At 55.1% G+C, this 24,317-nt stretch overlaps 10 protein-coding genes across 17 annotated transcripts; 3 read left to right on the top strand and 7 right to left on the bottom strand.

Annotated features, from left to right (window-relative positions):
- Window positions 1–156: 156 nt before the first annotated feature.
- On the bottom strand, window positions 157–540 carry KVP17_004842 (uncharacterized protein; the record flags this gene model as incomplete). Its single annotated transcript, XM_068523392.1, has 1 exon — window positions 157–540. The coding sequence occupies one exon, from the start codon at window positions 538–540 to the stop codon at window positions 157–159; it is 384 nt and encodes a 127-aa protein (XP_068376034.1).
- A 181-nt stretch (window positions 541–721) lies between these two features.
- KVP17_004846 (uncharacterized protein) lies at window positions 722–2,167 on the bottom strand (the record flags this gene model as incomplete). Of its 2 annotated transcripts, none has more annotated exons than XM_068523398.1 (1): window positions 722–2,167. In XM_068523398.1, one exon carries the CDS (start codon window positions 2,165–2,167, stop codon window positions 722–724), a length of 1,446 nt encoding a protein of 481 aa, XP_068376040.1. The 2 variants fall into 2 exon arrangements, with proteins under 2 accessions (XP_068376040.1, XP_068376041.1); XM_068523399.1 differs by having other exon boundaries at window positions 722–2,164.
- Window positions 2,168–2,911: 744 nt separating this feature from the next.
- Window positions 2,912–6,681, top strand: KVP17_004847 (uncharacterized protein; the record flags this gene model as incomplete). 2 transcript variants are annotated; one of them, XM_068523400.1, is made up of 3 exons in its annotated part: window positions 2,912–2,980; window positions 3,019–6,242; window positions 6,297–6,681. In XM_068523400.1, the coding sequence occupies 3 exons, from the start codon at window positions 2,912–2,914 to the stop codon at window positions 6,679–6,681; spliced, it is 3,678 nt and encodes a 1,225-aa protein (XP_068376042.1). The 2 variants fall into 2 exon arrangements, with proteins under 2 accessions (XP_068376042.1, XP_068376043.1); XM_068523401.1 differs by lacking the exon at window positions 6,297–6,681 and having other exon boundaries at window positions 3,019–6,246.
- KVP17_004848 (uncharacterized protein) lies at window positions 6,279–6,596 on the bottom strand (the record flags this gene model as incomplete). Its single annotated transcript, XM_068523402.1, has 1 exon — window positions 6,279–6,596. One exon carries the CDS (start codon window positions 6,594–6,596, stop codon window positions 6,279–6,281), a length of 318 nt encoding a protein of 105 aa, XP_068376044.1.
- A 128-nt stretch (window positions 6,682–6,809) lies between the features above and the next one.
- KVP17_004843 (uncharacterized protein) lies at window positions 6,810–7,859 on the top strand (the record flags this gene model as incomplete). The annotated part of the gene is made up of 1 exon (XM_068523393.1): window positions 6,810–7,859. The coding sequence occupies one exon, from the start codon at window positions 6,810–6,812 to the stop codon at window positions 7,857–7,859; it is 1,050 nt and encodes a 349-aa protein (XP_068376035.1).
- Window positions 7,860–8,152: 293 nt separating this feature from the next.
- KVP17_004845 (uncharacterized protein) lies at window positions 8,153–11,153 on the bottom strand (the record flags this gene model as incomplete). Its single annotated transcript, XM_068523397.1, has 2 exons — window positions 8,153–9,767; window positions 9,796–11,153. 2 exons carry the CDS (start codon window positions 11,151–11,153, stop codon window positions 8,153–8,155), a joined length of 2,973 nt encoding a protein of 990 aa, XP_068376039.1.
- Window positions 11,154–11,172: 19 nt separating this feature from the next.
- KVP17_004849 (uncharacterized protein) lies at window positions 11,173–12,163 on the bottom strand (the record flags this gene model as incomplete). Of its 2 annotated transcripts, XM_068523404.1 has the most annotated exons (4): window positions 11,173–11,374; window positions 11,403–11,962; window positions 11,989–12,083; window positions 12,112–12,163. In XM_068523404.1, the coding sequence occupies 4 exons, from the start codon at window positions 12,161–12,163 to the stop codon at window positions 11,173–11,175; spliced, it is 909 nt and encodes a 302-aa protein (XP_068376046.1). The 2 variants fall into 2 exon arrangements, with proteins under 2 accessions (XP_068376046.1, XP_068376045.1); XM_068523403.1 differs by lacking the exons at window positions 11,173–11,374; window positions 11,989–12,083; window positions 12,112–12,163 and having other exon boundaries at window positions 11,399–11,980.
- A 69-nt stretch (window positions 12,164–12,232) lies between these two features.
- On the bottom strand, window positions 12,233–13,662 carry KVP17_004841 (uncharacterized protein; the record flags this gene model as incomplete). Its single annotated transcript, XM_068523390.1, has 2 exons — window positions 12,233–12,353; window positions 12,395–13,662. The coding sequence occupies 2 exons, from the start codon at window positions 13,660–13,662 to the stop codon at window positions 12,233–12,235; spliced, it is 1,389 nt and encodes a 462-aa protein (XP_068376033.1).
- An 87-nt stretch (window positions 13,663–13,749) lies between these two features.
- On the top strand, window positions 13,750–21,471 carry KVP17_004840 (uncharacterized protein; the record flags this gene model as incomplete). 3 transcript variants are annotated; one of them, XM_068523388.1, is made up of 4 exons in its annotated part: window positions 13,750–14,672; window positions 14,701–18,563; window positions 18,601–19,983; window positions 20,012–21,471. In XM_068523388.1, 4 exons carry the CDS (start codon window positions 13,750–13,752, stop codon window positions 21,469–21,471), a joined length of 7,629 nt encoding a protein of 2,542 aa, XP_068376031.1.
- Window positions 21,472–21,490: 19 nt separating this feature from the next.
- KVP17_004844 (uncharacterized protein) lies at window positions 21,491–23,984 on the bottom strand (the record flags this gene model as incomplete). 3 transcript variants are annotated; one of them, XM_068523394.1, is made up of 2 exons in its annotated part: window positions 21,491–22,294; window positions 22,881–23,984. In XM_068523394.1, the coding sequence occupies 2 exons, from the start codon at window positions 23,982–23,984 to the stop codon at window positions 21,491–21,493; spliced, it is 1,908 nt and encodes a 635-aa protein (XP_068376036.1). The 3 variants fall into 3 exon arrangements, with proteins under 3 accessions (XP_068376036.1, XP_068376038.1, XP_068376037.1); XM_068523396.1 differs by lacking the exon at window positions 22,881–23,984 and having other exon boundaries at window positions 21,491–22,288; XM_068523395.1 differs by lacking the exon at window positions 21,491–22,294 and having other exon boundaries at window positions 22,476–23,984.
- Window positions 23,985–24,317: the final 333 nt, after the last annotated feature.

The following is a 24,317-nucleotide window of genomic DNA, read 5'->3' as shown; positions in this document are numbered from 1 at the left end:
TTCCGTTCATCTCGGGGATGACCTTGCCAACAGCCTTAGCCGCACCAGTGGAGGCGGGAATAATATTGGCAGAGGCGCAACGGCCAGCCCTCCAGTCATTTCCTCCCTTTGAGCCATCCACAGCCAACTGATTGATAGTCATAGCATGCATCGTGGTCATGAGTGCCACAATCTTGACGAGAGGAGGCAATTTGTGGTACAGGAAGCGTTGGAAATGACGTCCTGACCAGCGTAGGTCTTATGATTGACACCCATGACGAACATGGGAGCGTCGGCAGAGGGAGCAGAGATGATGACCTTCTTGGCACCTCCCTTGAGGTGAGCAGCAGCCTTCTCCTGAGTGGTGAACACTCCAGTGGACTCGCAGACGACCTCAACACCAGCAGTCGCCCAAGGAATAGACGCTGCGTCCTTCTCGGCAAAGAACTCGACGGTCTTGCCGTTAACGACTAGCTTGCCATCAGCATGTGACACGACTCCCTGGAACTTTCCGTGCACGGAATCGTGAGTGAGAAGGTACACTGCGTAAGAGATGTCCATGAAGGGGTCGTAGGCACACCCTTCTCCAGAGCAGCGCGGAATACTAGGCGTCCAATTCTACTCCGAGCACAACCATGTGTAATATGCTGTTAAACTCGAACGCTCCGAAAGTATGAGCACTGAACAAAGGACTCTTGAAACAAAGTAGCACTAGTTAACAAAATAAACAGACCCATTCCATTTAAAGCTCTTCAATGGTCTCGAGATGAGCGGGACACGTGCGGCAGCGACGTCCTCTCTTCTTCTCGCGCTTAGCGGTAACAATTTCGACGTCCTCGACCTCATCCTCGACTTCGTGCACAAAGGTTTCATCCGAATCAGCAGCGCCCTGCGGCAGCATCTTCTTGCGAGCCAGCTCAGCGGCAAGTTTCTCGAAGCACTGCTGGCCGAGGCACTCCAGCGTTACAGTTGTACGAAGGCGTACTGGTTCGTGGATGGTCTTGACACAGAAGTACCCATCCAATGTGCTGCTCTGATCTGGGCAGTACGCAATTGGTTCCTCGTACGAAAGGCATCGTTCATCCTGCAACTCAGACCCCACCGGACACGAGGCAGTAGGGGCCACCTGCTCCGAGAAGGAACAGTCGCACTGCGAGGACTTGCCCCGTCCGTGACAATTCTTCTTGAATCCGTCGGGGCAAATGAACTGCGGCGCACGTCGGACCAACTGGAAGCAGTCAGCGTCCGTGGCTCCGAATTGACTGACTGGGCAGGTGTATACAGAAGGGACCGGAAGGTTCATACAGCACTCCTTCCCATTGAAGACAGCTTCCACCGGCCCCTCGCAGAACACCTCAGGATCCGTCTCTGTTCTCTTCAAACAGGTCTTCGAAACCAACTCCAAGGTCGAACTGTCCGGCTTGGGGATCATCTTCACGACTTTGCACGGTTGAGCTTCACACACACCAGCCCCTGTGAGGGATGCGGACAGGAAACGCTTGCCCTTACGCTTCGAGATCCGTTCCTTCACAACGTCTTTGGAGACAAAACACTGATTCTCCTCGCACTGCATGTCGACGTAGCAGCTTTCGCCGCAGTGTTCCTCGGGCAAATGCTGCGAGGTGCAATCCACCAGCTCCTCCATGATGCAGCGGCCGGAGTCCATGTTCCACCCTGGGGGGCAAATAAAGCTATGAGCGAACAGGCGATTGATAAAGCACTGCTCGCCTTGCTTAAAACTGTCAGGCGGGCATTGAGCCACCAACTCGACTGGCACCTTCTCCACACATGAAGTACCGTCCAAGATAGTTCCAGCAGGGCACTCCGACGACATGGTGCTTCTCCCTATCCGAACGCAGACGCCGTCCTCCAACTCGAATTCCCCGTCGCATGTGCTTACCGGAAGGCTTATCGTCTCACATATGTATCCGTCTGAAGGTCGTCCTCCTGGACAGACATACATAGCCTCCTTCTCCTCATCCATGACGCAGCACTCCTCCTCTCGGTCGTAAACGAACCCTGCGCTGCACATCACAGCCGGTACCTCCCGCTCGACGACCTCCAGACAGTCGACGCCAACGCAGGTGGGGTCACAAAGTCCAGCTTCGCCAGAGACGCCGGCGCGACACTTGTGAGCCTTGTGAGCTAGGCTCATAGAGCTAAGTACAATAGTAATGAGCTTCATCATAGTAATTTGATTTGAACACTTGGATAGCATCCTTTGATCATGCCCCACATTTCATTTAATCGACTTCGTTACAGCGTGCAATGCGCTCAGACAGCTTTTGTTGCCACTGTCCACCGTGGACATTCCGAAAGTCGTTAAGTTTTTTGTGGTGTTGTATCACTTTGCGCAGCTGAAAGAAGGGGAGGATTCCTCCGTACAGTCCCACCCACGCAGAGAGGATCACGCGGACGATGAAGCAGTTGTTGTGAAGGCCTATGGGAACCTCCTCGCGAGGACACTGAGCTGCGGAAAGTCGCGAGATGTACGGGCCGATTTTAAGCTCTTGTAGCTTCGGGACCTCGCCAGGACACTGAGGTGCGGAAAGTCGCGAGATGTACGGGCCTTGGTCTGCTGGCGAACTGCGACAAGTCCTTTTCCGACGCCCAACGAACATGTATGATTTTCACAGAATGTTTAGTACAAGTGTCCCTATTCCATCCTGCCAGAAAGCAGTTCTCACCAATCCACACAATGACAACTGCCGTATTCATTATTGCATGCTTAAGGATTCATACTTGGAGTCCGGATACGACGACATCGAAATCGTACATTTGAACACGTAATCTATTCGTCACCGATGACGGACAGAGAAAAAAAATCGGGAAAAACTCTCGGGTTGGGCGTGACCCTTAAAAGCCACACGCGAGGGCTCTCTTGTGCAGCGGGGCGCACCCCGCCACAGCTTGTAAATTCACATTTGTATTTATGGAAATCAAGACTGGGACGTCCGGCCTTGGATTCGCTGTCCCAGCTGTCAAATCGGAGCTTCAGAAGGTAGGCTTTCACACCCTAGGGAAAATGACGTCTTCCAGTTAGAGGTACCCACTCGGCCATCCGCCATCAACCGAGCCCACCAGCTTGAGACGACGCCAAGGTCTGGCCCGTACTATGAGGGGCGAGCGCTGGGTCCGGAGGCCTACGCGCAGAACCAGCAGTTCGAAATTCTGGAGCGTATTTCAAAGTCATGTGTATCTATGCAAGACACGATACGACTAGCCAAGGCCAAGGACCCTGGAGCTTTCCAAAAGGCCTTGGATGCCGTAGGGCGGGAAATCGAAGGTAAAAATGTTCTGGCTTGTAAGAATCTGTACACGCTGGCGGCGGACTACGACGGCGACTTGACCCGTGGCCTGACGACGGCCCAGGCCGATAAGAACCGGGAGCTCTACGGTCGCAATGAACTGGACACGTCCAAGGCCGATCCAGCGTGGAAAATATTTCTCTACCAGTTCAAGTCCTTCGTAATAATCCTGCTCCTCGTAGCTTCCATAGTAAGTTTGTCCTTTGGAGAGTACGCGGAGGGTATTGTCATTCTGATCATCGTGTTTCTCAACGCGACCCTGGCCACTTATATGGAGAAGAGCGCCTCCAACGCTCTCGCGAAGCTCGCTTCTATGGCGGCACCTTCATGTCTTTGCTTACGTAACGGCAAGGAAGTGGATATACCTGCAACGGACATCGTTCGTGGTGATGTTGTCTTTCTGGCGACTGGTGACAGTGTTCCTGCAGACGTCAGAGTCGTTGAGGCTGCGGAGCTGAAAGCCAACGAAGCATTATTGACCGGAGAACCTGAAGACTGCACCAAGACTTTGAACGCCAAAGACCCGGACGCTGCGTTCGCAACGAATATGTGCTTCGCTTCAACCAGCATCACCAACGGTACTGGCAAGGCCCTTGTCGTCTCGACAGGCATGGACAGTCAAGTGGGTCGCATCGCTGCTCAGCTGCAGAAGGCGTCAACCAGCGGGTCGTCGCTGACGCCCCTTCAAAAGGGCCTCAACCGCCTCGGCGGTCTTATTGGAATCATGGCCATTTGCGTCTTGGTAGTGATTGTCGTTGTGGCAATACTCACGAAGTATGAGGATCCGAGTCACCCCGATGCCAATCCGATTATGAACATCATCCTCATTGCTATTTCCTTCGCCGTGTCTGCGATTCCCGAGGGGCTTCCGATGGTCGTCACAATCTGTCTTTCCATCGGCGCTAAGGATATGGTTCGGAACAACGCAAATGTCCGAAAGCTGCCAGCCGTAGAGACATTGGGCTGCTGCAGTGTCGTATGCTCCGACAAAACTGGAACTCTAACAGAGGGCAAGATGACCGCGGTGCAACTGGCGACGTTTGAATCTGGAGGCAAGATCAACCGATTTGGAGTGTGGCCAACCAAGGGATTCGACCCGAACGGAGGTATCTTCGTGAAGGAGGACTTGACTGACGACAAGAAGGAGCAGATGAACCTCATGTACAACCGTGAAGAGTTTCAGAAGTTTAATACTGTACTCACGGACTACGCTAGACCTGAATCTGTTTCCACCTCTCTGGGGGCCCAGGTCCACGGATTGTGTCTGGCTGGTGGTCTCAACAGTCACGGAACTCAGTTGCTGCGTGACCCCGACACAAATCGTTGGATCACAAAGGGTAACATGAGCGAGGGAGCCATTGTGGTGGTGGCTGCGAAGGCTAGGTGGTCAACTTGCTGCAGCGGAGGACGAGCTCTGCACCAGAGCTACAGCCGATTCTCCCCACTGGAGGTGCCCTTCAACTCCAGTCGGAAGATGATGGCCTCCGTCCACAAGCTACACACTAGTGGCAAGTTTGATGGAATCTACATGGGGTCAAACTTTGACTACGTTGGAATCGTCAAAGGAGCGCCTGACTTCGTATTACCACATGTCAAGCGCACTGTTCACAGAGAAGAACGTGAAGGCTGCTCCGTAACTATTGACTGGGACCATCAATTCGGTGATGAGGATAAGGCCGCTTTGCAAGTGGTGAATGACGATCTAGCTGAGGGAGCACTCCGCGTGCTACTATTTACAATTGTTCCCCTCAACGAGACCGACTTGGGCAAGCTCCATGCCTGCGAGTCCGGAGACGAGAGGATCCAGCTGCTGCTGTCGGGCGCGGTGACTCTGCTGGGAGTGATGGGGTCGGTGGATCCGCCTCGGGCAGGCGTAAGGGAGGCCGTTAATGATTGTCGTAAGGCTGGTATCCGCGTGATCATGATCACCGGAGACCAGAAGGTCACTGCTGCCGCTATAGCTAAGGACATCGGCATTATTCCGCCTTCTGGTAACTCCGACACGCATGCTATGGAGTGTGCCCGGTTGCACCTTGAGGCTGACCCCACCAAGATGCACATACTTGAGGATGAATTCGATCAGGTCACTGACCGCGTATGCGTCTTCGCCCGCGCTCAACCTGACGACAAGATCGCCATTGTGCAGTCGCTACAACGACAAGGGCACACCTCAGCTATGACGGGCGACGGCGTGAACGATGCCCCTGCATTGCAGGCGGCGGATATAGGAGTGGCCATGGGTATCAGCGGGACTGACGTCGCGAAGGGAGCCTCCGAGATGGTTCTGCTGGACGACAACTTCTGCACAATCGTACGAGCCATTGAGGAGGGACGCAAGATCTACAGCAACATCCAAAAATTTGTCGCCTTCCTGTTGGGAACCAACATTGGCGAGATCATCTATCTGACCATTTGCATCGTGGTTGGCATGAAGATGCCAGTGGAAGCTCTTCAGATCATTTTCCTAAACCTGATGAGTGATGGATGTCCCGCTGTGGCCCTTTCCCGCGAACCTGAAGACGCCGAGTCTATGCTCATCCCTCCCAGGCCGAAGAAGGAACCGATCGTAACAGCTGATTGGTGGATCTACGGCATTCTGCCTCACTGCGTCTTCGAGGCTCTCTGTGTTATTCTGGCGTTGATGACGGCTATGTATCTCAGCACTGGAAGCGTGCTTTTGAGCGGCATAGAGGGAGCGTGCTTACAATCCACCTTCGACGGCAGTGACGTTCGCTACTTCTGCCAAATCAACGAGTACAGAGTCCACGGCGGATATGCCGGATGGGTGACCAGCGTGGACTTCCTGGACGACTCTGGCGTCCATGTTCAGTGGCTCGGTGCATTGGAGGGTTTCCATCAGGATAAGTTGACGCCAGAGCATCTCGGATTCGAACCTGACTTCTTCAAATGCGCTCAGAAGGACGACCTGGGCTGGTGCCTCCCCACAGCGACGCCGTAAGTCTCTCCCATTATTCTTCTGTTGTTGTGGGCTTATCTCATTTGCCACAGACCCAGCCACTCGGACGTCAGCGTGCAGGGCTCCCTCAAGGCTACCACGCAGTCATTCCTAACGGCAGTGTACGCGGAAATGTTCAGAGCGTACAGTGTCCGATCCTGGGCTTGGGCACACAGCGTGTTCAATCGGAACCCTTGGATACACCTCGCGTGCTCCTTGTCTGCTACAGCCACGCTCTTACTAACCATCATCCCAGGAGTCAACACCATATTCGCTGTGACTCCTATCCAGTGGTGGCAGTACATCCTATCGATCTCCTGGGGCTTCCTTAACTTGATCTTGGACGAGATCATACCTAAACCAGTTTACCGGCGTATCGTTCGCAGACGACTTCGCAAGACCCCGACAGGCAACGGCGTCGACCGAGAAGCTGAGTGAGCATTATTTACGTGCTATGTACAAGTGGAAAATTGCTGCGACGTTGCTACTGAATCGACAGATCATCCAACAGAGGGTTCTCTCAGCTTTTCTGTCTGTTTTGTTGCTTTTTATCGATTTTCTGTCCAATGTCTACAAATACTCCGTTACAAGACCATCTATTCGACGTCCGTCCCATCACGGCATCCCGACTCCCTGAGCTCAGTCAACGAGTCTTTCCCGGCGTCGATGACACTCTTGACCGACTGATAGAGGACAATCAGAGCGAATCAGAAGCTACCGAATCCCTTCTAGACCTGGATAGCACGCAGCAACCCGAGTATTTCGCACGAGCCGTGGCGCTTGCCTCATTCAGAGCGCAAATCCTTCAGACGCCTTCCAAGTTCTTCGTCTTCGACGGTCTGCGGCAGCATTTTCAGCTGGACACTGAGACCGCTCGGCTGCCAGCCCTGCACAAGACGACGCTATCGTCGCACTTTACCGAGGTCATGTGTGGCAAGTGGGGCGTAGACGCTGACGTCGTGTGGGAGGAGCTTCCTGTCTGGCAGGATCTGCAGCACGTTTTGATGGACGTGGTACGGCGGAGGAAGCTGCTGTTTCCTTGGAGATTGTTTAAGTTCGCGTTGGCGTTCATGCTCGAAGCTACCGTTTTACAGGCGGAACTAGCCCCTGACGTACCCATCTTCACATCAGCTGCCAGCTTCACGCTGCACAATAGTAGTTCTACCGACGTTTCCATAGAGAACATCGTTGAGGATCTCTGGGTGCTTGGTGCTCGGATTCGGTCGATGCCCCATCCACCCTTCACGTTAGTGAGGGTTTGCGAATTAGCGCTCACTGGGCTGGCGTGTGAGGGTCAGGCAGTCCGGTCGTTTGAAGGGCTGACGCTGGACACCAAGGGCCGGCCAGTGGTCCTCACGTCGCCCTACCGAACCTTGCGGAAATTTGTATGGGCTGCAAGGAAAAATCTGGAGGAATTCTACACCATCAGAGCTGACACGGCGTCACCGTCGTGCTTCAACAACTCCATACTTCCACCGCTGACTGACGCTGAGCATGACTCACTGGTCGACCACTTCGCGTGCCCGTCGTCGAGGCCCTTGGCTGAGTACGAGGTGGACTCGTCTGTAGCGAGCACCCTGTCTCTGGTTAGTGAGTTTCAACGTGACCTGGGATGATGTTTTTTGACAGACCATTATCACGGCTCTCAACCCAATCCTACGGCAATACACATAAACAACCCAATGCGGAAAAACTTCCGCCGTCGGAAAAACTGCTGCCGTCGGAAGAGGCATGTCTTTTCAAGGAGTTTTTCGGTTGCTAAACGTAGCCCAGTCCGATTCTTGCCCAACTCTACCTGGTGTGCTGGTTCGACAACCCCGCACAGACGATAACGGAGCCGAGCGGAGATAGTGGCTGGAGCTGCTTTAAAAGTTATCCGGTGACAGCCGTTTATGGCGTCTCTCACGCATCAGACCTTCTGTTTCGACTTCAGATACTCAGCCTCCTCCTTTTGCTTTGTCATCAGAACGTGACGTTGCTTGGTCACTCGTGGCAAGAAGCTGGGGAGGTAGTCTGCGAGGTAGCGAGGTAGGTACTGTCGGTAGCGCCCTGGAATGCTGCGTCGTAGACGGGCTTTAGATGTTGGGCTTCCCGTGAAGGCCCAAGCCCATTCGGGCACGCCCTCATTCAGGGTGTTGGTGAAGTGTGCGTAGCCAAACAAGTCGAAAAGCCTCTCCGTTTCTGACGTCAGGGCAGCCACAGACCGCTCCACGTCCGCTGCGTGGGAGCTACTGGGCTCTTGGGGAAGGTAAATGCAGTGTTCCGCCTCGGAAGGGGGCGTTGCAGCCTTTTTGGCCTTCTTGTACTGCTTAAGGGACATGTGCAGCTCGGAGCCGCCGTCGGATTCGCTTTCAGTCCAGACATCCGCTGCACGACAAGGTCGTGTCACGTCCAGGTCGGGATGCACGTCCTTGGCGAGTTTGCGAGCTGCGCTTGCGGTATGCGTTCTCGGGAGAATGTATTTTGGTTCTTGGAAAGAATGCAGCTCGACTATTTTATCTGAGATCTTCTTCAGATTGTCGAGGTCCTCTTGCCACATCCAGCTACCCACCTTAGACCATTCCTGGCAGCGCAAAGCTTTTAGCTCGAGGTCCTTGGCGAACCTACCAGAGAGAAGCTTCTCCCAGAGAAGCTTCCAGTAGAAATCCCGTTCAACTTCCTGTGGCGACGATTGCAGGTAGAGGTCTACCTTGCCAAGAGGAGCCACCACCGCCTGGCCAGCAGCTTCGTCCAACACAACAACATACTCTTTGCGGCACCGTAGCTCTCGGTTAAACCCTTGAAGTTCCTGCTCAAACAGCTTCTGGTGACCATGCCGTTGCATAAACTCAACAGTATCCACACCAACCAACTGCAGTTCTCGGTTACCAAATGTGGTTGTGTTGAGGAGGAGGCCAAGAGGGAAATCGCTAGAGGGGTTGGCATCGGCGTTTCGATTCATCTTAGGAACCCGTGGTTTACGGTGCTGGCTCAGCCACGCGTCGCTTTGTGGCTGCATCTCCCTGGAACGGGCGGCTATTCGATCCACGTAATCCCCTTCACACTTGGTTGCAGCCCTGTCGGTCGTTTTGCAGGTGCTTCTCGGCCATACCGTCGGCTGTGGGGCTGGGCCGACCTGAAATTCATCCCGAAGACACTGACGAAACATTGACTGCGGCTGAACGAACGGAGTGGAATCGTCCTCTGAGCTGGCGTAGAACGGGGGTAAGGGTCGGTTGTGATTCTCAGCCAGCTGTTCCAGTCCTGGATTTCGCCGCCGCTTTTCGTCCCAGTTAGGCCGGAAGCGGCCGACAACGCCTGTTCGGACAAGGTAACTGTCCAACCCGAAACCGAATTGTTCAAACTGGGCTCGTTCGGGATGCTCCTTCACGCTCAGTTCCACGGATTCCCACTTCTTGTCTTCCTCCTCGTCGCTGTCTTGCTCCTTCAACTGCTCGAGAGGGGTTCCCCAGGTAGATCCCAGGTCGCGTGCCGATCCTACAGATACCTTGGTCTCGGACTTGGTCTCCTTGATATGCGCTGTTCTGAGTGAGTGTCTCTGAAAAATCTCACCTCTCCTCAAGGATCTGGGCCTGGAGGCTTCCGTCAGCCTGTCGTCGGGGCTTTGCGGCCTTAATCGCGTGCAGCCCCCAGACACTCTCCTGAGAGGACTTCTTAATTAGGGTCATGAACTCTAACGGGAAGCGGGTGGCGCTGTAGGCCTGACCAAATGGTCGACCCCAAACCTGGTCGAGATGGCCGAGGTAGACTTTCTGGCCTGGAGGAAGGGTATCCACCGCGAAAACAGCCTCGATACCCCAATCAACTCTCTTTGGAGCGAACCACTCATGGACGGAGTGGTCTCTGATCCACGTATGTCCCGTGTCCTGCAAAAACTGTGGAATCACCTCGTTAATATTGGACTCAGGTCTCATTTGGGTGTGCTTGTTGAGCAGAGTCAGCACCAGTGACGTTTTAGCAGGTGGAAGACTACTCTCCAGCTGCAACATCTCAAAATCTGCCTGTCGATAGACATTGGCGAACTTTTTTGGATGCTTCGAGTTATGGCTGCTCATCTGCCAAGCGCCACGCCAGGCTGCGTACCTGCCCGACATATCCCACTGAGCGCGTAGCTGCTGCCTCCGGTGGTCCTTGGCCTGCCGTTTTGTGTGGAAACCGGTATCCATCATCCCTATGTTGTCGCCTGCCACGGCCTCCATGTCCAGCGTATCGTCGAAGACTTTTACGGAGCGTAGGTGTAACAGACGGGCTTGCTCCGACCGCTTCAGTTGGCGGAAACTTTTGCGAAGCGAGCTGACATAAGGGGGGAACTGGGCATCAGTTTCCCCCTCGCTGTCTGTGTAAACCTCGGTATCAGGATTCAATTCGCGCCAGAATGGCATCTTCGTTTGAGGATTGGTCAATCCACCCTCGTTCAGGTTTTTCAGAATAACTGAGGAGTTGTTGTGCCGTCTTGAGGTGCTTCTGATCCCGGATGTGTGCCAACCAGCGTATCGAGTTTTGGAGTCGGGCTGCAACTCCTTATCATCGGGTAGCGAACTCTCTAGGTCAGCCAGGTCCATCTTCAGACACTCCATAACGTCGTCAAAGAATCCAGCAGAGCGCCTGTTACTCCCCCATAGCGACGAATACACCTTCGACAGCTTAGGATGGGTGTGCACTGGGTTCTGCTTCAGCGATTCAATGGCGCCCTTCGGTCTAGCGCCGTTAAGCGACTGAGTTAGCTTCACAGTGCTGGCGGCCCACTCCGCGTCCGCCTCGAACCTCCGAAGCACAGAGGCTTTCTCCTTGTGCCGAGTCTTGGGGTGGTGCAGATTCTGGAGCTTGACTACCTCCTCCACTACGCGGTCGGTGTAGGTGCGTCCGAGGGCGTCTTTTCTGTTGGGGTCGTCAGTGCGCCGTCGGGACATCGAGTTTATTATCGCGATTTCACGACACAGGCTCTTCCTTCGTCTCAAAGCTCAGCCCAGTACCCCTATTGAAGTTCCAAGGTATGACCCATACAAGTATGTTGGGTCCCAAAGTATCCTTCCAGTTTCTGCATACGCCCAGATTGTAGTTTGGCAGCTGGTTCTGCTTCCGCAGGGTCATCTCGCACCACTCTATCGTTGTGGAGTTCCGGGTAATCAGGCTGCGTCACAGAACGAATATGCACTCACAACGTATGGAAGCACAGAAGTAGTCCCAGAAGAAAGGCACCCAGACCGGCCAGACAAACATTGCAGTAGGCAGCAAAGACGGAGATGAACTGCGACTGCGTATCCTTCAGCAGACGCAGCAGCGATTCGATTGACGTGGCGCATTGGAATGACAAACCCCACTGGGCGTACCACACACTGAGGTAGAAGTACTTATAATTCCGATACCCAACACAGTTGTTGACCCATGGGCAGTGGTGGTCCATCTTGAGTACGCACACTCCGCAGGCTCTACAGTGGTGCGCTCGGTCAGGTTTCCATCGTTGGCAAATAACACAGTAGCGGTTCTCCGATTGTGACTTCATTTCCAGCCGTGGAGGCAGCTGACTTTGCGTCTCCTTGTCGAGTGGAGGCCACATCCAAGGAGGAGAGTCAGGTATGCTTCCAGGGTGGACGAGCCAGCAAAGTATCAAACTTATGAAGAACAAACAGAAGAGTGCATTGTAGCAAATGGTTTGAAAGAGACCCCAGTAGAACCGCGAGTCTGTCCGAGGCAGGTTGAGGAAGTGCAGAAGGTGAAACTGTCTGAAGGCCCACATGAACCCACTGTAAAATACGCGACGTAGAAAAACATTGCGAGCAGCATACTGGTCACAAGTGGAAATATCCGAATGAGTCTGACGCAACAGTTGTCGCGCTTCGCTGAATATCAAGAGCCCCGGTCCCCCACATGACTGATGAGCCGCGGGTAAAAGAGCTGCGGTTTCGTCGTGGTGCATCATTCGAGGTATTTTTAGATTCGGGATTGCGAGTCCACTAAATCTGGATAGGATTGTCAATGTTGGCACAGGTTACATGACGGTCGCCACGGCCTCGTTCTTTTGCCGTTTAGGCTCTGGTTCCTCTTCATCGTCCTCATCCTCAGAAGGACACTCCAACGCGGTAGACTTCGCAACCTCAGATCCGACTTCTCTGGAACTAATAGTGGCGAATGATACATGGCTACTGCTTACTTATAATAGGGTGGCATGTAGCATCGGGAAGTCACAGATTTCAGTCCTTGCCGCTGAAATCGCTCGAACGCCTCCATGAGGTCCTCGAAACAGATACCATCCACGATGGACTGCTTCACCTTCCCCACGACACGAATATCATTAGGAGTATGCTTATCAGACCGAATACGCTCGGCCAACCACCCTTCCTCGGCCCAGCCGTCCGCAGCCTCGTCCCAGTCAAAGCGGTTGTCTGCCAATTTCCGAACCTTGGGAGTCTTCGATTCAGGACTCCAGAAACACTCCCAAATGGTGCCGTCGACGACCTTGGTGGCAGTACGATCGACCAGGGACCGCTGGTGTAAGGCCATTAGATCCTTATACTTCTCTCCAAAGGGTGCTAGCCACAAGTCCGTCGCGTGTGGTACGCCACGCATGCCCACCAGCAGCTGTACCAGGTAGCGGGGCGAGCCGTCAGCGTTGGGGGTTTGGAGCTTCACGATGCTGCTTTTGAAATCCACTGTGTTCAGGCGGGGCGGCTTCCACTTCAGCAGCTTTCGGCAGGTTCCAGGCGTGTAGGGGCACTTCACTGGCGTGAAGATTATGCCATCTGAAAGGTGTGGCAGCCGATTCGAAAAGTTGTGGATTGCAGCCACATCCCATATTTCGAAGAAGTCCTTCAGGTAGATTTCTAGGTAGTGGTTGCCGGCCTTCTCTGTGGCAACCACATCAGGATTCAGCTCCTCCCAGCGCAACCTTGGTAGGATGACCTGCCTGTAGACGGCCTTTAGCCGCTCCGTAAGTGGTAGCTTTCCAATGCTGCGGTCTCTGTTGATGGTTACAGCGTCGTATATCAGAAATCGCACCCTGATGTTCTTCTTCCCTTGGTCTACATACGTATCCTTTACCAACTCTCCATCAAGGATGGTCCACTGCTGCGGGGCGTTCAGGTCTGAGTCTTTGGGCATGTGGTATCGCACTAGCTGTAGCTCCTCCTTTCGGTCAACGAGGAACACCATACCTGACACCGCAATCAACAAAAATCGGACACCATCGGTTTTCTCGCAGGCTACGTAGGGGTGTAGAGCCATATCCTCTAGGTTTCCCCGTGACAGGGATACCGGTTGGGACCCTGGGAAACTTGCGGAGTTCCAGCCACAGAACTGCCGACATCTCTGAAGGATGGAGGCTTTGTCCTCGTTGAGCTGCTCTTGCTTTTTGGGGTCAGCCGCCGTTGGTGGGAAGTACTCTCCAGGCAGAGGAATCTCCAGGGCGTCGTCTTCCTCCATTTCTCGTTTTTTGACGGAAATTTCACCATGTCAGCACGGACAACACAACACAACACGCGCGCAGCTGAAATTAATATTGCAATACCAATGCTTGCCAGCTCCGACATGGACGAGGCTGCCAAAACACGATCTTTGGTATTGGACGGAACTGGCGTGTCCGATGAGAATTGTCCTCCGGATACATCGTCGCTGTCGGTATTAATGGAGAAGCAAAGGTGGAAGTCGGTACGCGATTTCATGGCAAGTCCGTTGGTGGCACCTCATCGACATCACCTAGTGATGGCAGAAGCTCTGCTACAGGAGCGTCAGGGGCACATCTGCGACTCAACACTACTTCTTATTGCGGCGTTGAGTACCTGCGGCGCCAATCAGAGGCTCCCTCTCCAATGGCTCGTGCTTCGAGCTGTAGCCTCTTTGACTCGCGAGAGCCCTTATCGTATGGGTCCAGCGTCGTCTCCCGTCGTTGAGACATTTTGCGGAAAGATTACCACTCTCCTTTGGGTCGTTGATGTAGCAATTATCTGCGGGGAGGCGCTGGCTGGCAGCGACTCCTCAGAACTGGAATCTGAGTGCGCGCTCCGAGCGGCGGGTGGGAAGCGGAGCCTCCGGCTTCCGTCCATGGCGGCCGTCCTTACGGCTCTAGTTCAGCTGCAGATCCTCAGAGGCGCCTGGCTTCCTGCCGAGACCCATCTATACCGTTTAGGTGACCTTCTGCCCACTTCTCGACTCTTGCAGTGGTTACCACAGCTGGGAGCCCTCAACAGACCAACGTCCCAGGGGCCGGAAGAGCTACTTCGCGCTGCAAGCGCTCTAACACCGCTGCGGCTGGCCGATCGAGTCGCTGGCTTTCGCTCGAGTCCCATGAGCCAGAGAGTCGTCAATTTGACGCTGCCGATTCCCGACTCGAGCTCCTTCACTCTGGACGAGCTGGCTGACCTTGTATGTGCTGCCGTGGGGTCTGCACCAGGACTCGACCCTATGTGCCCTGTCGCCATTAGGTGGACGCATGAGTGAGACCGGCTCCCAGTTATGACGCAGACCTCCACCGTCCCGAAAGCGGCCTCGACCGGCGTCAACTCACCGGCGCGTAAGTCGCCGGTGCCTAAGCCAGGCACAGAAGCCTGCTGAGTCGAACGAAGGGCTAGCCTTTTCGGAGGTTTTCAGAGGACTCCTCTGCCAACATGTCGACTTTGACGACGTGCTGCTCAACATGCCTGTGGTTAGTGCCTGGGCTGCGATCCGGAGTGAGTCGGCGGCCTCGTCGCCCTTGTCTTCTGGCGAGACGCCTGGAACCTCATCCAAGTCATTGGGTTGCGACATCGCCCGGTCCGTCCTCCAGTACTGGTACGCCGAGGAGGTGCTTGCCTTGAAGTCCCTTGTCAAAACGTTCATACTCAGCGTGAGCCACCACGTCCTCGCCGTGGAACTGGTGTGTGGCAGTGCTTCTACTTCGCCGACTTCGGCAGCTGTACCGCAGCGGATGCCCCTCAACGTTCTACACTCCGTGAATCGCATGCTGCGACTCCTCCGGCCTGAGGGAAGCTTGGCGTCGGCGGCCCTTTCCTGCTTCGGCCGTCAGGTGTCTCCGAGGGAAGCGAATGGCATCGTGCTGTTCGTCCACTTGGTGGCCTACGGGCTCTTCTACGGTCTGTCTGTGGGAGACTCAGTGGAAATCCGTGAGCTTTTTAACCTTCTGAAGCTATCCAAGCAGCGCATGGCCGCCAATTCTACTGTAATCTACGTTCACTGCATCTACATGCTCCTCACCGTGTGGAGTCGCGAGGACGAGCCCCCTTCCGCGGCCCTCAGGACCCTAGCGGGTGCCATCGCCCTGATGGGATCCGCCGAAGGCAATGCCGTACCCGTCCCTGAGAGCTATCCCTCCAAGGCTACTCTAAAAAAGGAACTCGAAGAGCTCTGTGAGATCTTGCGGGCCAGAGGAGAGAGCGTAGAGGACCTGGAGCCGCAGGTGTCTCCTACGCTCACCCCCCTACTCGTATCGCAGTCAGTGACTGACGAGGGTACACGTCTACAGCTGCGCTTGATCGAACTGAAGTCAGTGCTCCCCAGAAACCGAGTCTCCGACCTAGCGAAGCTGCTGGGGGGAGACCAGTCAGACCTGTCGATACTGTCTCTGTCCTGCTCCTTCGACCCGGACAGCAGCAGGTCCATGGAATTCTTCTCTCGCGTCTTCGAGGATTTTCGTCAAGAGCTGAGGCGCTGTACAGCCACGCAAGACGAAGGGACCGTGGCTGTTCTGGCTGACTGCGCCATGTGTACGGTGTTGAAGGTAGTCGAGATGGTAGCGGCGGGACTGGTGTCAGCGCAGGAGCGCGGTCTGGGCCCTCGGTGCCGGTCTCTACTGCAGCCGCTGATATCGCTAGTGAACGACTTGCTTGCAGTGGTCGTTTGGACTTGCCGTGAGATTCCTAGCGAGGTGGCTCAGAGCTGGAAGGCCTCCTTGGAGAATCGCTGGGGTCTGAATCCATTGGCGCTCCAACGGCTGCTCGTAGCTTTCATGGCGGTCTTGGATGTTGTATCTGCTGACACTACATTACGGGGTAAACTCTGTTGGGATGCGCGTCCAGAAATGTCCGCCGTAGTCAAAAGTCTTTGCTTGCCAAGCGAGTACCCGCAGTTTTGGAATGATCAGGAGGCAGAGCCCTTCAACCAAGCTGAACTCGTAGAAGCCATTCCTGCGACGTCGCTGCTGACGTTCTCCTCTGTGCCGACATTCCACGACCTTGCATCCTTTGGCACATCCGACGCACCTAACCTCCTGCATTACGCGACAGAAGATCAACCCATCACGCCGGTATCTGGAGTGGGAATTGGGCTTCTACACCCGCTCGACATTACTTTTCTACTGCTGGGCATGTTCATCGAGAACGAGTCCCGTGTGCCACCCTCAGGAGCCGACCGTACGGTCGCGAGCCACGAGCGGCCAGGAACTCCTGAGAGCTCCGGACCCGCCTTCGTACAGCATGTACCCAAGTCCTCGCTGCAGTTCGCCGCGCTGTCTTCGATGGGGTTGGTAACCGCGGTACGACTAGCGATATGCGCGCTGCTAAGAATAGCCACCCTCCCCCTGCTGCTGGACCCACGGAAGGGCTCTCATCCGCTGCTGACCGTTCATGGCCACCTGGAGGCCTCCGTCGACAATTTGGCGCCCTTCAGATACCTGGAGTCGTATTTTGAGCTAGCTAGCTGCGTTCTGGAGCTTGATGCGGGTCTGCAGGCGCCCAAGGTGAAGAAGACTTCCGACAGAACTGTGCCGTTCCAGCCTCCGTTTTTCCACATTCTGGTGGATGCGTGGCAAGCGTTCCTTCCGATTCCGTCACCGCTCGATGCCCATTTCCCAGATCTGAATCGAGCCGAATGGACTCCCTCATTCAACGTCCACTCTCTTTCCGTAGTCCACACTGTGTGGAGATGCCTCCTGCTCTCGCGCCCCCTGCCACTCATTCACCGTGCGCTACGTGAGGCCTCCGACCTGTCAGAGAGGCTCGGGGCTCTTGTCTGGCTACCTCACGAATCTGATACGTCTACCCTGATGACGCCTCTCTTCTCTCAACGGCCTCAGAAGTGCGAGACCGACGCAGTTAGCGGCTTGAGTGCCGCCTGCGTAGAGTACGCAATGGACGTTATCACAGTTTTGCTGCGTGATATTTTCGGCGTCACTCTCTTCGCGGTGGCAGAGAGTTTGCCGAAGCCCGCAGTGAAGCTAAGCTGGGACTGCCTCGGTCTTGTCGCGCGGGCTTTTCTTGCTGACAAGTGGATCTACGACGACACCACCATGAAGATGTCGGGGTGGTTTATTTGGCACCACGACCTCTTCAACGTGGGCGTGCAAGAGGTGCTGTCCTCTCTGGAGCTTCCTAAGTCCACTAGCGTGCTGAGTCGCATACTCGCCCCTACGGTGAGCCTTCTTGAGCAGGGCTCAAGAATGTTCAGTAACCGTGCACTGAAACGCCCCAAGGACAAAGCTCTGGCAAATTTCGATGAGCAGTGGGTGCAGCCTATCTTCGCCAGCATTGAACGCGATTTTAACTCCAAGAGTGGAAGCCTTGCTTCGCTACTGCCCTACGCCCTGTTCCACGTCTGTACAGACTCGGTCGACGAATCCGCTGACATCGGTATTAATGTGGAGCCGTACACTGCGCCGTTCCCGTTGAGACTCGCTCGCAGGGCTGCCAAAGGGCGCAGCTTGGATCCCGAGGTCTTCGAAGTCGACGTGCCAGCCATGCCTCCCCATGAGGTGCCCTTCAACTCGGATGTGTACCTACGTCAACTTGCTGAGAGCCTGTTCGAGGGCCGCGAATCTACGTCTCCGTGGGCGGCACTTCTGTACGCTGGCTGGTCGCAGTTTGGGTGTGCAGTGGTTCCGGCGTCTGTAGCCGCCATATTTAGGCAGTTCGTGCAACCGCAAACTACCTGGCGTCACGACCATATGCACACATCAGTCGAGACACGCGACACGTTTCATCCGAACGCCTCCAGGACGGGGGGTCGTCTGGCCTCGAGCGTTTCGGAAATCAGATCGCTTTTCGCGCTGTACACGGATCTCGACTCATGCATGCCACCCTCTTTAGTGCGGTTGGGCCACGTCTCGCAATGCTTGATTGACGCTTTATACTTTGTGGATGACCGATGGTGCATTGAGGATTACTGGACCACGAGTTTGAGCTCCCAGCAGTGCCTGCTCACGGAGACACGGCCGTCGTCGCCCGCAGTGAGAGTCAAGTCGCACCCCTTGCCTGTCGCGCTGACGCGCAGTTACGCGCAAACCGTCGCCGTCGTCGGGCTGGAATGCCTGGCGCTGGACCGGGTTGTCAACGGGCCCCACGACGGATTCACAGACCGACTGGTAGCTGACACGACCCAATTTTACCCTCAAATCAGTAGGCAGATAATTGTGTGCTCCTTCATTCCTCGCAGCCCCCCAGGACCTTGGCGTATGTTTGGTATCGGCTCGAACAGATCTTGCCCTCTTGCATCTGCGTGTTGCGGAGATTCAGACGCAGCCTAGCGACCTGCTCTTTTCCTTGGTCAGCTACATTGCACAAGTCGGGGAGTTGGGATGCGCCTTCTTCAAGGGAGAAGGGCGACTGGATCTCGCCTCCGTAGTTGTACTACCCGAGGAGGGCGCCGCTGCGGCTGTAATGCGGTGCGTCGCGCATTCGGCTACCCAGATATTGGCGGCGTTCGAAGGTCTCAACGCCAACTGTGGAGTTACGCTTGACGGCGACTGGTCTGATCTTCTTGTTTCGGCGCTCAACGCAGGAGTCTTGAGCCTCCTAGAGTTTATCGTGGACATCACGGCCTCCCTCTTCCAACACTGGTCCGAGGTAGGGCTGACTCTGGAGCTGCTGGGGCAATCTGATCACAACAAGGTTGGGCATTTCTTACAAGGCCAGGATTTGTCCTTGGCGTGTCAGGCGATGTCCCTTGTCATCAATCTGACTGCTGCATCCGACTCTAAGTCCCCTCTCGACCCTTTTGGGAGGTGGTTGCCCTTAACGTCTTCTGTAAGCCACGTCGTTCCTCCGGCTGGCGATCCTGTGCAATGTTTGGCACATTTTGTTCTGACCAACAAGGCTCTGTTGGACCTGCAGTCTCTGGGGTTCGCTCTGATGCAAGACCACGAATCCGTGCTGGAAGTCTTTCCGGGCAGTCATCAGTACTCTCGCAGTGGATACAAAGTGCAGAGGCATGTGGAATCTCAGCTGACAGTTATCTTGGTGGCTCTTCTGTTGATCTTCCAGGCCCAGCCGCATGTGGATTGTGGAGAAGGCCTCACTCCCTTCGAAACCCCTGAGAAGTCGCCTGTACCTCAGGCATCTCCCTCAGAGACGGGTCCAGCCAAGAACTGGGTTCCTCTGGGCCTGGTGTACGTGGTCAGTCGGCTACACGACACTCAGAGGTCGGATTTCTCACACTATCGAAAAAGTGCTTCCTCTCCTGCTGCTTCAGGGAAGGCGTTGGCTGGAAACGTCGGCGAGTTGGTGCACCTGCTGTGCAAAACGGAGAATAGCCTTGTCGAGCGGCTCTTGAGCCTCCAGAAGCACAATCCTGACCAATCGAATGCGTCCATTGCCTTAGTGCGTTACGGGACTCTTCGACGACTGCTGTTCTTACGCACTGCTGTAGACGAGTTGAAGGGTGCTCCGCTGACCCCAGATGCCCGACTCGTCAGTTGTCTTCCTGGATCCCCCCACTTATCGGAGACCTCCCTGACGGCCCGCATCAAGCGCTTTGTGGTTAATCACGCAGGGTACACGCTGCCCTTCGATCATAGCGACGCGACCCACGGGTCACTCTGTGGGTACTAGGGTGGGATATGACGCAGGCAACGTTGGATGGCGCAGACGACAGTTGCTGACCAAGGTTCGCATCTGTCAAACTGCCCTGTGCTTAGCAGAGCTCTCTCTGTCGAGCACGCTGTTTAGCTGCTTGAACTGGCCTGACCCAGCGAGACTTCGGTTCCCAACGCTGACGGACACTACACACTTGTCGGTCGACCACTTCAAAGAGTGGCGTGATGCTCTGCCTGTAGGAGGGGGCTGTAGCTACGTACCGCTTGTATGTCCTGTGAGTGCCAAATCGGAGCTGACACACGGAAGCCTTCGCGTTTGCGTGGACATTCTGAACCTCCAGTGTCAGAACGTCAAGTCGCTGGCCGAGGGGCTCAAGACGGGTCAGATTCAAGATCACGTCTACCATCCAGACGCAAAACAGGACCTCAACACATCGCCAGCCTTGGAGTACTTGCTGGCGCATCACGTCTACGCCTCTCTCGTTAGCCTCGTGGGTCGGCTGGTCCGAAGTCTCCCACCTGTTGTGACGACGTCTTCGAGTGCTGATGGCAGAGTTCTGATAAAGGCGCATCCGTACCACCGGATATCGCTGCTACTCGTGGACCAGCGGATGTTGTCCCTCGCGAACGAGGTGCTCTGGCACTCACGGATGACGAGATACACCGAAATACCTGCCACAGGCGTCGTGGCAGACACGATGAAGCCGTATCTGATTCAGGAGCTGCAGAAGGTTTGCTTCGCAATCACATCTGAGATTCTCTCAAAGTTCTGTTTCTACGGAGTTATTCAGGCTGCGGTAAAGCCAGAGGCCACGACGCCTAACACGGACAACGCTATCGAGTCTAGTCCGAATGTACAGTGGTACACGCCCATGCTCTCGTCTGGCGCTTCATACGGCACCTTCTCAGGGATTCACAGCTTCTCCCCGCACGTGATTGACCTGACGGACAGTGCTACTGAAGAGACCGCGGTCCAAGATCCTTATGTTTTCCTAGAGGGCACACCCGCAACTCAAGGTGCGATATACCAGATGCGAGGCCTTCAGCCTGCGGGGCGTGTGCACGCCTACTCCTCTCCGTTCTATCATGCAGCTAGCGTGGCGCCCTCGGGCCCTCACCCAATTCCGTTCTGCTCCACCGGAGGACACGTAGGCCTTATCAATCTGGCCAGCCTGGCCGCCTGCTATCTCAAGCACCGGGCTTCCGATGACCGGCGGGTGCTCTCGCCGGACCCAGCAGAGCCGGAGACGCTGCTATTCGTCGCGGAACACTTGTCGGACTACTCGCTGGTGTTCGGCTCGCTGTGCACTGCGCTTGTTGAAGCGGACCTGCGAAAGGCGTTGGCGGCGCTGGGGTCGCGAAACAGACGCAAGCGGCCAGCGAAACCTCGTGTTGCGAAGCCACCAAAGTCCAAGAAGAAGGAGCCAAAGAAGCCTCTGCTGCGGCAGACGAAACTCATGGACGTTCAGGAAAATCCAGGTTCGAGGACGTAGTGTTGCCTGCCCTCTGCCCTTACAGCTGTCGGCGTTTATGCCTCTTGTACTTCTCGAATACCAGAAAGCAGTTTGCCGAAGCCATGACCGCATTGTTCCCCTTACACACCGTCTGTACGTCCGTTACGCGCTCAAGAATCCGCTGCAGCGCCGACTCCAGTGCCTGGAAGTTCGGGGATACAGGACGTGTCGACTTGATCACCGTGTTGTTGCCGTTCGCCCCGATTGAGAAAGCCAGCTCATTCACGGCCGTCACTACGAAGTTCCAGCGACCGTCAGCGTTGCGTGAGCATCCGAGCGTAACATCCAAGTCCCGTGTGTCGTATGTTTGCCCTGAAGGATCAACCACCTCCGTTAATGTGAACTGATCTTTGTACTTGGGTCTCCGACTTACGTCGTGCAACCGTGTCAACACCTTCGAGGGCACACGCATCTGCAGGACAGGACGCCATTGGGTGCCTGGCTTCCGTTCGAATTCTCGGACCACCTGGTCATTGACTGCCAGAATTACATTGCCGCTCGGTAGAGCCTCCAAGGAGACTGTGTCTCCAGCCTCATCAATCTTTGGCAAGTCTGATTCCAGCACGTTCCTTCCCAGAATTAACTGGCCAGTCTTGCCGTCGTAGTGCCTACTCAACGCCAGGCCCACAGGCATCGAAGAGTCCAGCAAACTCACTTGAATGGAGTTCTCGTGCACGGGGTGCAGAATGGTGGCAGAGAACAGAAAGGGAGCTTCACGAGGCTTCCCCAGCAGCACGACGGCCTCGTTCCGCGATCCCTCGGTCTCCGCTAGGTCTACCACCTGCCCATAACTCATGTGTGCCTGAGTGGAAAGCAGCAGGGATTTGAACCAGCATTTGGGACGACAGTTATATCCGGCACTGCTCACACGCATCAAATGTGGATTAAGAACACCAACCGAAAGATACGTTTCTACCGGAAAAATAGTCGTCAAAAGATATGCATCATATCTTATCTTTAAATGCCGCATGGAATATTTCGCACTAGAGACAACGACCACTGCGTCGACGTGTCTGCAGCGCGGCTCGCTGGCTCCGGGGTCCAGCGACGTCCTTCTCAGGCTCAGAACCTGTGGGCGTGTCAACGCCTTCTCCATGGTTCATCTCCACGGACGGGACTGCTATACTGCACACGACCCCATGCAACGGCCCAAGGAGCGTAGGTGACAACGAGAAGATCTGTAGAGTGACGATCAGCACGTAGGCAAGGCGGTGGGCACTGGGCATGAGCCTCCCCACGACAGATGTTGCCAGGCGGGTCCAACCAATATCCAGCAGCGGCAACAGAAAGAAATATCGGAGCCAACACCCAACGGTGGCGTACTGGCGTTGTTGAGTCGCTCTCACGGATGTAATGATTGGGTACACGAGTCTAACAACAGGACTCACAACTCGCAGTAAAACGCCAGGGAGCAGTACGCAGAAGAGTTGAGGTGTGTGTCCAATGACCTCGAGGATTACAGACACGCGTTCGGGCAGGAAGGTCTTAGCCTGACCGGCCAAGACGCGAACCCACTCCAGCCACGCAGGCTGTTTTTCGCTTGCTGTCACCAGCCAGCGAACGCCGAACAAGGCGAATATGGCGTCGTCCACGAACCTAACTAGCCGGTTTCTCCAAGGAATGAGAACTTCGTGGTGATGATGGTGCAAAGCAGCAGTTGCGGCCACGATATAATAGACCTCAGACATGGAGCTTACAAGCCAGAAGAGACTCCGGGCCAATACACCCATGACACCAGGTAGATTTATCGGCATGCTGTAGGGGTGGACTAACGAGGCACCCAGCCATAAGGGTGGCAGAACCTGCCTTCTGAGAGCAGTATTGATGACACATCCGATGACAGTGAAGATGGCGCCACCCATGTGCACCACAAGCCAGAAATCCAGCCACCGGCGAACGCTGCGGCTTTTTCGCCTAGCGCTTCGAGGAGACTTGCCGTCGTGAAGGAAGTGTGCCCAATCTATACTGGCATGAGCGGAAGCCAAGACGGTCCAGGTGAGGATGGAGAACGAGAGTAGCCGGGCTAGACGTTCTCTGCGAAGAATCCACTTCAGGGGGAAAAACACCACAACGATGCTGAAGGCGTACTTGGAGGCCAAGGAAAAGTAGTAGACAGATACAGTCTTGAACCGTGTTAGTTTAACACGAATACATTCGAAGAACCCCGATCGTTGGAGCAGCACCCAAATGGAAGTCACCGTCATAACGGCTAAGCAGATTACCTGCTCCTTCCACGTTAGAGAGGTGAACTCATCATAGGCAGACAGCAGCACAGGCCGAATGGCAGGCCACAGCGACTGCCCAAGCAGTAGCAGTACACGTAGCAGACCCAGCAGCGATGCCGAGAGGCTGCATGCTGTACGGTACGCCAACGCCACCGACTCCATCAGAGAGTTAGCGGTCTCGCTGAGAGCTTGGTCGAAGCCTACATCCAGCCAGTCCTTTATAGTCCATGGCCACAGTGGCCAATACAGCGATAAGTCCTCCAGCATCAACGTATTTCAGAATTCGCGATTGACGCGACTCAAGTTGGCTGTTAGGGTTTCGCAGATGAATCGTATTGAGCCGCAGCCCATTTCTGCCTTCATAGGCTCTTGCCTCCCTAGAGAGACAGACTCATTTCGAACAGCAAGCGACATTTCAGGTCTCAATTCATTTCATCTCAAGCTCGGGCATTACTTCATCCTCATCATCCTCGATGTCCTCATCAAGTCCCATCTTCGAAAAATCCATGCCATCGAGACCGCCCATTCCACCCATTCCTCCCATTCCACCCATGCCACCCATGCCGCCCATGCCGCCCATGCCGCCCATGCCGCCCATGC

The sequence above is a fragment of a genome (assembly GCF_019968985.1).
Source record: "MAG: Porospora cf. gigantea B chromosome Unknown PgB_NODE_277_length_24317_cov_142.075, whole genome shotgun sequence".
Lineage (NCBI taxonomy): Eukaryota > Apicomplexa > Conoidasida > Eugregarinorida > Porosporidae > Porospora > Porospora cf. gigantea B.
Note: the sequence above shows the minus strand (reverse complement) of the source record. Positions and strands in the feature narration are given on the sequence as shown.